Source organism: Chelonia mydas, chromosome 2, assembly GCF_015237465.2.
Source record: "Chelonia mydas isolate rCheMyd1 chromosome 2, rCheMyd1.pri.v2, whole genome shotgun sequence".
In the NCBI taxonomy this organism is placed as follows: Eukaryota; Metazoa; Chordata; order Testudines; family Cheloniidae; genus Chelonia; species Chelonia mydas.
Genome location: NC_057850.1, coordinates 142,243,499 through 142,257,241, shown reverse-complemented (window position 1 = coordinate 142,257,241; position 13,743 = coordinate 142,243,499). Strand labels below are relative to the sequence as shown.

Here is a 13,743-nt window from a genome sequence, read left to right as displayed (position 1 = left end):
GACACACCTTGACCTGAAGTGGAGCATCCACAGGGACACCTCTTGAAGAACACCAGGATCTGGATAAATGGAAATATAAAAGGTATGTATCCTTCTGAGCAAAGGAAACCACCTCGTGCATGGCCTGAAGGATGGACCTGAGGGTTTCCACATGAAACCTCTCTTTCCAGACTCTCAGACTGAAAAGGCACAAATATAGAATTCTTCCATGCATTTATACTGTGAAGTATCAGGAATAAAATCCCCATGCCAGCCAAAAAGGAAAAACTACAAAAATACCTTCCTTTGGCCAGCATTGTATTGGCTACAGTAAGGAACTATCACTTTTACTAAAATTTGCAGATGACACAAAGAATGTTCAAGTGGTAGGGTAAGTCATTTGGAGTAATCTGGATATTTTGGCAAGGTGGGCCCATTCAAACAAAATGCATTTTAATACAGTCAAATGCAAGTTCATACATTTAGGAACAAAATGCAGGTCATAAAGCATGGGAAATACAGTGACGCTCAGAAGGATTTAGAGGTTATAGTGGACAGACAAAATGGAACAGGAACTGCTAGTGCAATGCTGTGGCTGAAAGGACTAATGTGATCCTTGGATGTGTAAACATGGGATTAATAAGGAAAAGTAAGGAGGTGTATATGGTATTGGTGAGACTGATACTGGAATACAGCATTCATTTCTGATGTCCACATTTTAAAAAGGATGTAGAAAAATTGGAGAGGGTACAGAAAAGAGCCACAAAAATGATTTGAGGGCTTAAAAGAATCCCTTATAAGAGACTTAAAGAGTTTTTACCATTTAGCTTATCCAAAAGGTGGACAAGAAGTGACTTGATTATAGTGTAGAAATATCTTCATGGGGAGAAAATACCAGATACTAAAGAGTTATTAAAGCTGGCAGAGAAAGGAATAACAAGAGCCAATGGCTGGAACATAAAGCCAGACAAATTCAAATGAGAAATCAGGCACGTTTATTTATTTATTTAAAACAAAAACAAAGACGGGGATTAACTATTGAAACAAATTATTAAGGAAAGATATCTTCAGATCAGGTCCGAGTGTCTTTTTGAAAGATATGCTTTGGCCCTGGTGGTACTGAGAAACTTTGAGGGGCAAAGTCCTGAAAGAAATTTAATGAAATATCCTAGGGAAATCCCCTTCTGTGGCAGGGACAAAAGATGAATGCAAGGAAGAAATGCTACGGTGGCACAGCTGCATCCATGCCACCCTAGCGTTGTAGTGTAGACACTTACTACAGTGACAGAAGGGGCTCTTCAGTAACTTCACCTTACCAAGAGGCAGTAGCTAGATTGGTGGAAGAATTCTCTCAATAACCTAGCAGTGTCTACACTGGGGCTTAGGCTGGCTTAAATGCATCAGAAGGGGTGTGTGTGCGCGTGTGTGAAATTTTTCACAGTCCTGAAAGAGGTAGTTAAGATGACCTACCTTTGTAGTGTAGAACAGGCCTTAAGTGCTCTACTTAAATCCTCAAATAGTTTTAATCCCCTAAGGGCCAAATCAGTTTAGACTTCGAACCCCCACAGCCTCTCAGGGCTTGGCTACACTTACATTTTATAGCACTCTTACTTGCTGGCTCAGGGGTGTGAAAAATCACCCCCGAGAGCAGCAAGTCAGAGCGCTTTAAAGTGCTAGTGTAAACAGGCTCCAAGTGCTGGGAGCCATGCTCCCAGCGCTCGGAGCTAATTCCCTCGTGGAGATGGATTACTAGGAGCGCTGGGAGAACTTGCATGCGACCACATTCACAGTTCAAAGCGCTGCCACGGGAGCGCTCCTGCGACAGCGCTTTGAAGTTTCCAGTGCAGCCATGACCTCAGTCTTATATGTCTACAACCCACTGTACGAAGACTGTCTGGGTGTCATCAAAGACATAACATACAAGTAGGAAGTGTTCTAGGTGGCAATCAAACAAGATGCCAGACCTTCACGATTAGATCTTAAGGAAATTGGATAAAAGCTGAAACCCTCTATCTGTAGTGTCCTGGAAATGAGAACTGCATGGATGGCGAATGAGTGGAGGGATGAAGGAGGTCCAGAGACCAATTCTGGCAGGGACAAGCAGGGGCCACAAGGAGAACTATCCCCTGATCCCAGCAGATTCTGCAGAGGATCTGGGGAAGTAGGGGAATGGGCGGGAAGGCATAATGGAGCTTGTCAGTCTTGGGAATGAGAAGGGCATTTCCCTGCAAACTGGGACTGAGGGCTCCCCTGGAGCAGAAGAGTAGACGTTTATGGTTGGTTGCTGTGGCGAAGAGGTTCCAGTGAGGCGTGCCCCACTCATGAAAGATGTAGCTTAGCGTAGGATCGTGGAGTTCCCACTCGTGATTCACATGGAAGGAGTGACTGAGCTGGTCTGTGAGGGAGTTGCTTGTGCCCGGAAGGTGTACGGCGTGGAGGGTGATGTTGTGCTGGAGGCACCAATTCCAAAGGAGGATGGTCTCCACATAGGGGAGAGGGATCGGGCTCTACCCTGCTTGTTGACATATACAACCACCACCATGTTGTGGGACAACACTTGGACACGGAGGTGGCAGAAACAAACTGCAAGCACAGCGCACAGTTCGAGGACACTGATGTGCATCCTTGCCTTGCAGTGTGACCAGAGGCCCTCGGCCGTCCAAGTGGGCTCCCCAGCCCACCAGTGAGGCATCGGTGGTGAGAGTAGTGTGGGACATGGGTGGTGCGAAAGGAATACCTGCGAGGACTGCGGACGGATTGCACCACCAGGTCAGGGAGGCAAGAATGGAGGGAGAGATGAGTGTCCGTCTGTGGGTTGTAGACTGAGCAGAGACACAGTTGGAGGCAGCGCATATGCAAGCAAACGAATGGCATGACCGCGGTGTAGGCAGCCACGTGGCCCAGGAGAGAGAGGCACAGGCAGACATGCGTGCTTGGCCGATGGCATAGGTGTGCGATGAGAGTGCTCAGGGCTGCAAAGCGGTCCAGAGGGAGAAGGACTCAGCTGAGTCCAGACACGAGCCAATAAAGGTGAAGGTGCACATGGGGACAAGCACCAATTTGTCTTTGTTGATACAGGTGCCCAGGTAGTCCAGGAGGGCACAGGGGGTCCGGATGCTGTTGAGGAGAGTGGTGTGCGAGAGTGCAACTAGAAGACAGTTGACAAGGTAGGGAAAGAGGGAGGGCCCTAGTCGATGCATATAAGGTGCCACAGCTGTGAAGACTTTTGTGATGATGTAGGGGAGCAGTGGCAATCTTGAAGGGGAGGACCCAAAACTGATAATGGGAGGCGCCCACCATGAAATGTAAAAATATGCAGGATGGATGTCTATGGATGGGTGGGCAGGATGGATGTCTATATGAAAGTAGGCATATTTCATATCAAGAGCTGCAAAGCAGGAGCCACAGGGAAGGCATGGGAGGATAATAGGGAGTGTGACCATATGAAAATGGAAGTTACAAATGAATTTGTTCAGAGAGCGGAGATCCAGGATGGGGCAGAGGCCACCCCCTTTCTTTGGTATGAGGAAATAGGGGGAGTGAAGGGACTCATCAGTTTTATCACTGAAGAGTTTTTGATTGTTGAATGGGAGGCCCTCAAGTGTGGTTTGGACCTCCTTTGGGAATCCACTGGACTGTAGCCGGGAGTCAAGCCGGAAGCCAGGGAATGGGAGGTGGTATCAGCAGCATCGACCGTGGTTTGAAGGGCCACCTTGGCGACTAATTTGCCCTTGTCCATAAGGTGTTGAAAATCCTGCTTTTTATTAGGGGGCAGGAAAGCTTGAAAGTCTGCAATTTTTGTGTAGGAAAGGAAGTTGTATTTTGCCAGAATGGCCTGGTAACTGGCAATGCAGAACTGAAGGCCCACGGAGGAACAGACTTTATGGCCAATAAGGTCAAGCTTGTTCACCGCCTGGTTCAGGAGGGTGGAATGGAGATGTTGCTGGCGGGCACGTTCTGTGGCCACCTGAGCCACCCAGGAGTTTGGAGGAGGGTGGGAGAACAAGAAGTCTGTCCCCTTTGCTGGGACAAAGTACCTGCACTCAGCTCATTTTGGAGTAGGTGTGGAGAAGGCAGGGGTGTGCCAAACAATTTGTGCTGGTTGGAGAATGACATAGTGTATGGGCAAGGTGGTGGGGGAGAGTCCAGGGGGCTGCAAAATGTCTACGAACTGATCGTGGGGGTCTTGGACATCTTCCAAAGGGAGGTTAAGGGACGTTGCCATATGGTGGAGAAGGTTCTGGTATTGAACATGGTCATCTAGAGGTGAGAGTGCAGGTGGAATGATGACATCATCACGTGATGAAGAAGCCCCAGTTGGGACCGAGAGAGCCAATGGTGCCAGCAATACTGGTGGTATGGAGGGCACTGGAAGAGTTGAAGCTCTGTGGGGATCCTCCTAGACAGAGGGCAGGTCCACAGAAGGCAAAGATGGGAGGTGGCGTGGGCTTGAGGAGAGGCCACGGTGGTGGTATGGGTCCCAGGCGGACCAGTAGGCAAGGCATAAGGGTTGCCTGGCATGGGCATCCCTGTGGATAGGTGAGCCACGGTTCGGCTTCTGGATCATAGTGAGGCAGACAGGGCCGGCAGTGGGGATCTGGTCTGTTGAAATGAGCTGGCGAGAAGGCTGGGTCCTGTTCTGAGGACCAGTCTGACACCAAAGATGGATCTGGTAGAGGTGGGGCTCAATTAATACCTGTAAACAGGTTTAAAGCTTATCTCAGCAGAGAAACCATAAAAAACCTGGCTTCCTGTGTGTGGGTGGGGAAACTGAGGGACACTGCCTCATGGCTTTAATGGCTGGTTGCCAAGAGAACTATAACACAAACTGCCTTTGAGCTAATCAATGACTAACCGTCTTTCAGTAAACTAAGAGGGGAGGTGTGACGCTCAGGGGGACACCCAGAACCTCCATATTCATCATTGTAAAATGACTGCATGGTATCCAATGCAAAATTTGTCATGTCGGGTGTCTTTGGAAGGCTCATGATGCACTGAGCATTGTTGTTATAGTAAGGTTATAGGTTATAATTTCATGAATGTAGTTATGAGGTTGAAAACGTATCCTCATGGCTTAAAATAAGCCCAGGCAAAAAATTCTCCAAGAGCTGAGATGCAGTTCACACCTCATCAGGGCATGTATGGGACAAACCCAGCCCAGCTTCACAGGAACAAAGGATGCTGGCCTAGACAGCAACAAAAGAATCTGGGAGACTCTCAAGGGAGTCACCCTCCTTCCTTTGGTCAGTTTGGAACTGCAATGAGGTAATGCTCACCTGACTCTGAAGGGTGGGATGGGGGGGCCAAAGCCAAGAGGGAAGAAGGAAAATGATAAAAAGGAGAGACGTTTGCCATGCTCTTCCTCTCTCTTCTACCTACATCTACAGACACCACGTCAAGCTACTGAAGCACTGATCAAAGGCGAGAGCCTGGCTGAAGAGCAACCAGCCAGCCTGTGGTGAGAAGCATTTAAGTTTGTAAGGGCACTGAAGGTGTTGAGATCAGCTTAGAATGCATTTTGCTTTTATTTCATTTGATCAAATCTGACCCGTTATGTTTTGACTTATAATCACTTAAAATCTATCTTTATAGTTAATAAGTCTATTTGTTTATTCTACCTGAAGCAGTGCATTTGGTTTGAAGCGTGACAGAGACTCCCCTTGGGATAATAAGCCTGGTGCATATCAATTTCTTTGTTAAATTGACAAACTCATATAAGCTTGCAGCGTCCAGCAGGCATAACTGGATACTGGAAGACGGAGGTTCCTAGGGCTGTGTCTGGGACCAATGGTATTGGCTAGTGTCATTCGCTTGCAAGTAACTGGGAGCAGTTTACAGGCCAGAGGCTGTGTGTGAACAGCCCAGGAGTGGGGGTTCTCACAGCTGAGCAGGGTAAGGCTGGCTCCCAGAGTCAAGGATTGGAGTGACCTAGCAGATCACTGGTCCAGACAACACCAGAGGGGAACATCACAGGGAGGTTGAGGTTGGATATTAGGAAAACCTATTTCACTAGGAAGGTGGTGAAGCATTGGAATGGGTTACTTAGAGAGGTGGTGGAACCTCCATCCTTAGAGGTTTTTAAGGCCTGGCTTGACAAAGCCCTGGCTGGGATGATTTATTTGGGGTTGGTCCATTGAGCAGGGGGTTGGACTAGATAACCTCCTGAGGTCTCTTCCAACCCTAATCTTCTATGATTCCAAGGCCAGAAGGGACCATTGTAATCATCTAGTCTGATCTCAGGCCATAGAACCTCCCCAAAATAATCCCTAGCTTTTAGAAAATAATTCCTAACTTTTAGAAACACATCCAGTCTTGATTTAAATATTATCAGGGATGGGGAATGCACCACGAAGCTTGGTAAATTGTTCCAATGGTTACTTACTTTCACTGTTAAGAATTCACACCTTATTTTTAGTCAGAATTTTTCCATAGCTCCAACCATTTTATCGTGTTATATCTTTCTCTGATAGATTGATAAGATGGGTGAACTAGAGTGCCTCGTGTTAAAGGAGGATATTGATATAACAGGCATCACAGAAACCTGGTGGAGTGAGGACAATCAATGGGACACAATCATTCCGGGGTACGAAATATATCGGAAGGACAGAACAGGTCATGCCGGGGTGGAGGGGGTGGCACTATATGTGACAGAAAATGTAGAATCAAATGAAATAAAAATCTTAAATGAATCCACATGTTCCATAAAATCTCTGTGGATAGTAATTCCATGCTCTAATAAGAATATAACAGTAGGGATCTATTATCGACCACCTGACCAGGACAGTGATAGTGATGATGAAATGCAAAGGGAGATTAGAGAGGCTATCAAAATAAAAACTCAATAATAGTGGGGGATTTCAATTATCCCCATATTGACTGGGTACGTATCACCTCAGGATGAAATGCAGAGACAAAATTTCTCGATACTTTAAATGACTGCTTTTTGGAGCAGCTGGTACAGGAACCCACAAGAGGAGAGGCAACTCTCGATCTAGTTCTGAGTGGAGCAAAGGATCTGGTCCAAGAGATAACTATAACAGGACCGCTTGGAAACAGTGACAATAATATAACAACATTTAGCATTCCTGTGGTGGGAAGAACACCTCAACAGCCCAGCACTGTGGCATTTAATTTCAGAACTATGCAAAAATGAGGAGGTTAGTTAAACAGAAATTAAAAGGTACAGTGACTAGAGTGAAATCCCTGCAAGCTGCATGGACACTTTTCAAAGACACCATAATAGAAGCTCAACTTAAATGTATACCCCAAATTAAGCAACACAGTAAAAGAACTAAAAAAGAGCCACTGTGGCTTAACAAGTATGTAAAAGAAGCAGTGAGTGATAAAAAGGCATCTTTTAAAAAGTGGAAGTCAAATCCTAGTGAGGTAAATAGAAAGGAGCATAAACACTGCCAAATTAAATGTAATAAAAAAAGCCATAAAGGAGTTTGAAGAACAGCTAGCCAAAAACTCAAAAGGTAATAACAAAAATGTTTTTTAAGTACATCAGAAGCAGGAAGCCTGCTAAACAACCAGTGGGGCCCCTGGATGATCGAGATACAAAAGGAGCACTTAAAGACAATAAAGTTATTGCAGAGAAACTAAATGAATTGTTCGCTTCAGTCTTCATGGCTGAGGATGTTAGGGAGATTCCCAAACCTGAGCCGCCTTTTGTAGATGACGAATCTGAGGAATTGACACAGATTGAAGTGTCACTAGAGAAGGTTTTGAATTAATTGAGAAATTTAACAGTAACAAGTAACCAGGGCCAGATGGCATTCACCCAAGAGTTCTGAAAGAACTCAAATGTGAAACTGCGGAACTATTAACTATGCTTGTAACCTGTCCTTTAAAACAGCTACTGTACCCAATGATTGTAAGATAGCTAATGTAAAGCAAATATTTAAGAAGGACTCTAGAGGTGATCCTGGCAATTACAGACCAGTAAGTCTAAAGTCAGTACCTGGCAAATTAGTTGAAACAATACTAAAGAATACAATTCTCAGACACATAGAAGAACATAAATTGTTGCACAAAAGTCAACATGGTTTCTGTAAAGGGAGATCATGTCTTACTAATCTATTAGAGTTCTTTGAGGGGGTCAACAAACATGTGGACAAGGGGGATCCAGTGGACATAGTGTACTTAGATTTCCAGAAAGCCTTTGACAAGGTCCCTCACAAAGGCTCTTATGTAAATTAAGTTGTCATGGGATAAGCGGTAAGATCCTTTCATGGACTGAGAACTGGTTAAAAGACAGGGAACAAAAGGTAGGAATAAATGGTAAACATTCAGAATGGAGAGGAGTAACTAGTGGTGTTCCCCAAGGGTCAGTCCTAGGACCAATCCTACTCAACTTATTCATAAATGATCTGGAGAAAGGGGTAAACAGTGAGGTGGCAAAGTTTGCAGATGATACTAAACTGCTCAAGATAGTTAAGATCAAAGCAGACTGTGAAAAACTTCAAAAAGAACTCACAAAACTAACTGATTGGGCAACAAAATGGCAAATTAAATTGAATGTGGATAAATGTAAAGTAATGCACACTGGAAAAAAGAACCCCAGCTATACATACAATATGATGGGGGCTAATTTAGTTACAACTAAATCAGGAGAAAGATCTTGGAGTCATCGTGGATAGTTCTCTGAAGACGTCCATACAGTGTGCAGTGGCAGTCAAAAAAGCGAACGGGATGTTAGGAAGCATTAAAAAAGGGATAGAGAATAAGACGGAGAATATCTTATTGCCCTTATATAAATCCATGGTACGCCCACATCTTGAATACTGCAAACAGATGTGGTCCCCTCATTTCAAAAAAGATATACTGGCATTAGAAAAAGTTCAGCAAAGGACAACTAAAATGATTAGGGGTTTGGAATGAGTCCCATGTGAGAAGAGATTAAAGAGGCTAGGACTTTTTACCTTGGAAAAGAGGAGACTAAGGGGGGATATGATAGAGGTATATAAAATCGTGAGTGGTGTGGAGAAAGTGAATAAGGAAAAGTTATTTACTTGTTCCCATAATATAAGAACTAGGGGCCACCATAATGAAATTAATGGGTAGCAGGTTTAAAACAAATAAAAGGAAGTTCTTCTTTCACTCAGTGCACAGTCAACCTGTGGAACTCCCTGCCTGAGGAGGTTGTGAAGGCTAGGACTATAACAGGGTTTAAAAGAGAACTGGATAAATTCATGGAGGTTAAGTCCATTAATGGCTATTAGACAGGATGGGTAAGGAATGGTGTCCCTAGACTCTATTTGTCAGAGGGTGGAGATAGATGACAGTAGAGAAATCACTTGATCATTATGTGTTAAGTTCACTTCCCCTGGTGCACCTGGCATTGGCCACTGTCAGTAGACAGGATATTGGGCTGGATGGACCTTTGGTCTGACCCATTATGGTCATTCTTATGAAGAGTCCATTATTAAATATTTGTTCCTCGGGCGCAATCACTCGAAGAAGAATTTCAGTAACAGCAGATAGAGTATTTTCAGAGAGATTGAACTAAAGATATTAGTTTGTCTCTGCTATACTATTCATCTTCTTTTGGCATACAAACAATAAACATTCTGTTAAATAACATTTTCCAAATGTCAAGTAAAGATGAGACAAAATATCACCAAAATGTTTCAGAATTTAAAACAAAGGCTTGACATACTGAAACAAAGAAACTATTAGATTAATTAAATTTAGCATTAGGAAATAACATACAGTTCAATATTGCAAATAAGCAAAATGAAATTTATTTGAATTTTGATAAAAACTTGCTGAAAGAGCAAAATTCGGTAACCATGAAAAACAAAGTCAAAGAGTCTAATGCTCATATATTCATTGAAATGAAGATATACAATTATCATTACTTGATTATTTCCCTCTACCTCACAAAAATTATATTAAAATTCATGGATTTTTAAAACCAGAAGCAACCATTATGATAATGTAGTCTGACCTCCTGCATAACACAAGCCAAAGAATCTCACCTAGTGATCCCTGCATCAAGTTCATAACTTCTGGTTGCACTAGAGCATCTTTTAAAAACATATCCAATCTTTTTTTAAAAGACTTCAAGTGATTGCGAATCCACCCTAGGTAAGTTATTCCATGGGTTAATTACCCTCACTGTTAAAAATTTGCACTTTATTTCTAGTCTGAATTTGTCTAAAATTCAATGGTTGGAAGTTGAAGCAACGGTGTCATTAACATTGACTCCAATAAACACACTATTTCTTTTAAATGAACACTCTGTGTAAAGCAAATTCTTTGGTCACCAACCTTATTTACAGCTTCCACGAGTGTTCTCATTTCCTTCTCAATATCACTGACGAACTTTAAATCTTTCCTGAAATAATAAAGAATTATAATTCACCTAGTATACAAGATAAGAGATAAATGCAGCATTTACCTACCACATATGTACATTGATAAATGCAATACCACTGAATAAATTAGGAGGGAGAGGGTTAGAGTGAACAGCCAATCAGCACAGGGCAGAGAATGTTCAGGCAGAACTGTAGGAAGTACTGTGTTCGGAGGTATCTGCTTTGCGTGCTTCTGCTCCTACAGGCTGGAATGTATGGCTGGCTCTTCTCTTCAAAGGGGCACCACCTGGGTCCTATTCCCCCATGGAGGGAGGGAGGGTGTGGTGTGGTTCCCTTGCACAGTTCTGAGTCCAGTAATGGATGTACTCTGGCTCTCTTTAGACACAGTCCCCACTGCCTGAGAAACCAGGGAGATGCCTGCTGAAGGATGTCTCCTTGTTTTAGGCTGTCTGTGCCGCACCCTGTGAAGGAAGGGGAGCTAAAGTGAATCCTGCTCCAGAGAGATCTATTGTGCGGGACCCTGTTTTCTGGTTGCAGAAAATACAAAAATTTTTGAGAATATGTCTACACTATGAAATTAGGTCAATTTTATAGAAGTAGATTTTTAGAAATCGATTTTATACAGTCAATTGTGTATGTCCCCACTAAACACATTAAGTTGGCGGAGTGCGTCCTCACTACTGTGGCTAAGATCAACTCATGGAGCGGTGCACTGTGGGAAGCTATCCCACAGTTCCCACAGTCTCCGCTGCCCATTGGAATTCTGGGTTAAGCTCCCAATGCCTGATGGGGCAAAAACATTGTCGCGGGTGGTTTTGGGTACATGTCGTCAGTCTCCCCTCCCTTCCTCTGCGAAAGCAACTGCAGACAATCATTTCGCACCTTTTTTTCTGGGTTACCCGTGCAGACGCCATAGAACGGCAAGCATGGAGCCCGCTCAGCTCACCACTGCTGTTGCGAGCGTTGTAAACACCTCGTGCATTATACTGCAGCATGTGCAGAACCTGGCTAAGAGATAGCAGCACATGGACGATTGTGAGGAGGACATGGACACAGACGTTCCTGAAAGCACGGGATGTGGCAATTGGGACATCATGGCAGCAGTGGGTCTGGCTGATACAGTGGAACGCTGATTCTGGGCCCGGCAAACAAGCACAGACTGGTGGGACCGCACAGTCTTGCAGGTATGGGATGATTCCCAGTGGCTGCGAAACTTTCGCATGCATAAGACCACTTTCCTGGAGCTCTGTGAGTTGCTTTCCCTCGCCCTGAAGCACAGGAATACCAAGATGAGAGCTGCCCTGACAGTTGAGAAGTGAGTGGCGATAGCCCTGTGGAAGCTTGCAATGCCAGATTGATTCCTGACTGACCGGTAGCTATTTGGAGTGGGCAAATCTACTCTGGGGACTGCTGTGATTCAAGTAGCCAACGCAATCACTGACGTTCTGCTATCAAGGGCAGTGACTCTGCGAAATGTGCAGGTCATAGCGGATGGCTTTGCTGCAATGGGTTTCCCTAACTGTGGTGGGGCGACAGACGGAACACATATCCTTATCTTGGCACCGGACCACCTTGCCAACCAGTACATAAACTGCAAGGGGTACTTCTCAATGATGCTGCAAGCACTGGTGGATCACAAGGGATGTTTCACCAACATCAGTGTGGGATGGCCAGGAAAGGTGCATGACGCTCGCATCTTTAGGAACTCTGGGCTGTTTGACCAGCTGCAAGAAGGAACTTACTTCCCAGACCAGAAAATTACTGTTGGGGATGTTGAAATGCCAGTAGTTATCCTTGGAGACCCAGCCTATCCCTTGCTCCCATGGCTCATGAATCCATACACAGGCAGCCTGGACAGTAGTAAGAAGCAGTTCAACTATAGGCTGAGCAAGTGCAGAATGGTGGTAGAATGTGCCTTTGGATGTTGTGACAGACCCAGAGCAGTGGGATACAGGAGTCTGGTAGAAGGCAAATATACTGGCCACTGGATGAATAGTTTTCTGTTCCCTGAGTGACCAGAGCAGGGGCTGACCTAGAGCAATCAGGAACCTGCTAGAACCAATTAAGATAGGCAAGCTAACTAAGACACCTGGCGTCAATTAAGAACTTACTAGAATCAATTATGGCAGGAAGGCTAATCAGGACACCTGGTTTAAAAAGGCCTTCCCATCAGTTAGTGGGGGGGTATGCAAGGAGCAGGGAGTGAGAAGGCGTGCTGGAGGAGGACTGAAGAGTACAAGCGTGATCAGGTATCAGGAGGAAAATCCTGCAGTGAGGATAAAGAAGATGCTGGGGGAAGGCCATGGGGAAAGTAGCCCAGGGAGTTGTAGCTGTCATGCAGCTGATACAGGGAACATTGTAGGCAGCTGCTATCCACAGGGCTCTGGTCTGGAACCCAGTGTAGAGGGTGGGCCTGGGTTCCCCTCATCCCCGCAACTCCTGATCGGACACAGGACGAGTTGACCTGGTCTGTGAGAAACACCAGAACGGAAAGTCTATTTTGGAAAGGGATCTGGCCTGTCCCAGACCCACTAGGTGGGACACAGAGACTGCGGGGATTGTTCTCCATTTCCCCGATGCTGGCCAGTGATGAGGTTAGCTGAGTGAACGGCAGGTTTGAGCCTCTAGCAGAAGTGGCCAAATTGAAGGCTGCTGTGAACCTCTGAGGCGAGCAAATCCGCCAAAAAGCGCAGGACCCACCAAGGCAGAGGAGGAACTTTGTCACAAAGTTCAAAAGCTCGCTGGCACTGTTTGCTGATTAGGTTAGACCTCAACACAACCAATATTCCCATTGTTATGACTGCTTGCTGTGTGCTCCATAATATCTGTGAGAATAAGGGGGAGATGTTTATGACAGGGTGGGAGGTTGAGGCAAATTGCCTGGCTGCCAGTTTTGAACAGCCAGACACCATGGCGATTAGAAGAGCACAGGTAGGCGCGCTGTGCATCAGAGAGGCTTTGAAAACCAGTTTCATGACTGGCCAGGCTACAGTGTGACAGTTGTGTGTGTTTCTCCTTGATGCAAACCCACCCCCTTTGTTGATTTTAATTCCCCATAAGCCAACCACCCTCCCCCCTTCGATCACAGCTGGCAAAGGAAATAAAGTTACCATTGTTTTGAAACCATGCATTCTTTTTTTTATTAATTTAAAAAAAAAGGGGGGGGGGAGAGATAACTGATAAGGTAGCCCGGGTGGGGTGGGGGGGGTGAGGGAGGCGGGGAGGAAAAGGGCACATTGCTTATTGTAGCCACACTGCAAATCAAAACTGTTTGAATGACAGCCTTCTGTTGCCTGGGCCATCCTCTGGAGTGGGGTGGCTGGGTGCCCGGAGCCTCCCCCTGCATTCTTGGGCATCTGGGTGAGGAGGATATGGAACTTGAAGAGGAGGGCAGGCGGTTGTACAGTGGATGCAGCTGCGGTCTGTGCTCTTATTGGCTTTC

General features: G+C 45.3%; 1 protein-coding gene across 8 annotated transcripts in view; it reads right to left on the bottom strand.

The window, feature by feature from the left end:
• Nucleotides 1-13,743, bottom strand: part of NFX1 (nuclear transcription factor, X-box binding 1) — a 220,057-nt gene that overhangs the window by 20,815 nt on the left and 185,499 nt on the right. For all 8 annotated transcript variants that reach the window (XM_043540287.1, XM_043540286.1, XM_043540291.1 and 5 more), the window contains one exon: nt 10,255-10,321. In XM_043540287.1, coding sequence (XP_043396222.1) covers nt 10,255-10,321 — 67 coding nt within the window. The remainder of the gene's footprint in view (nt 1-10,254; nt 10,322-13,743) is intronic.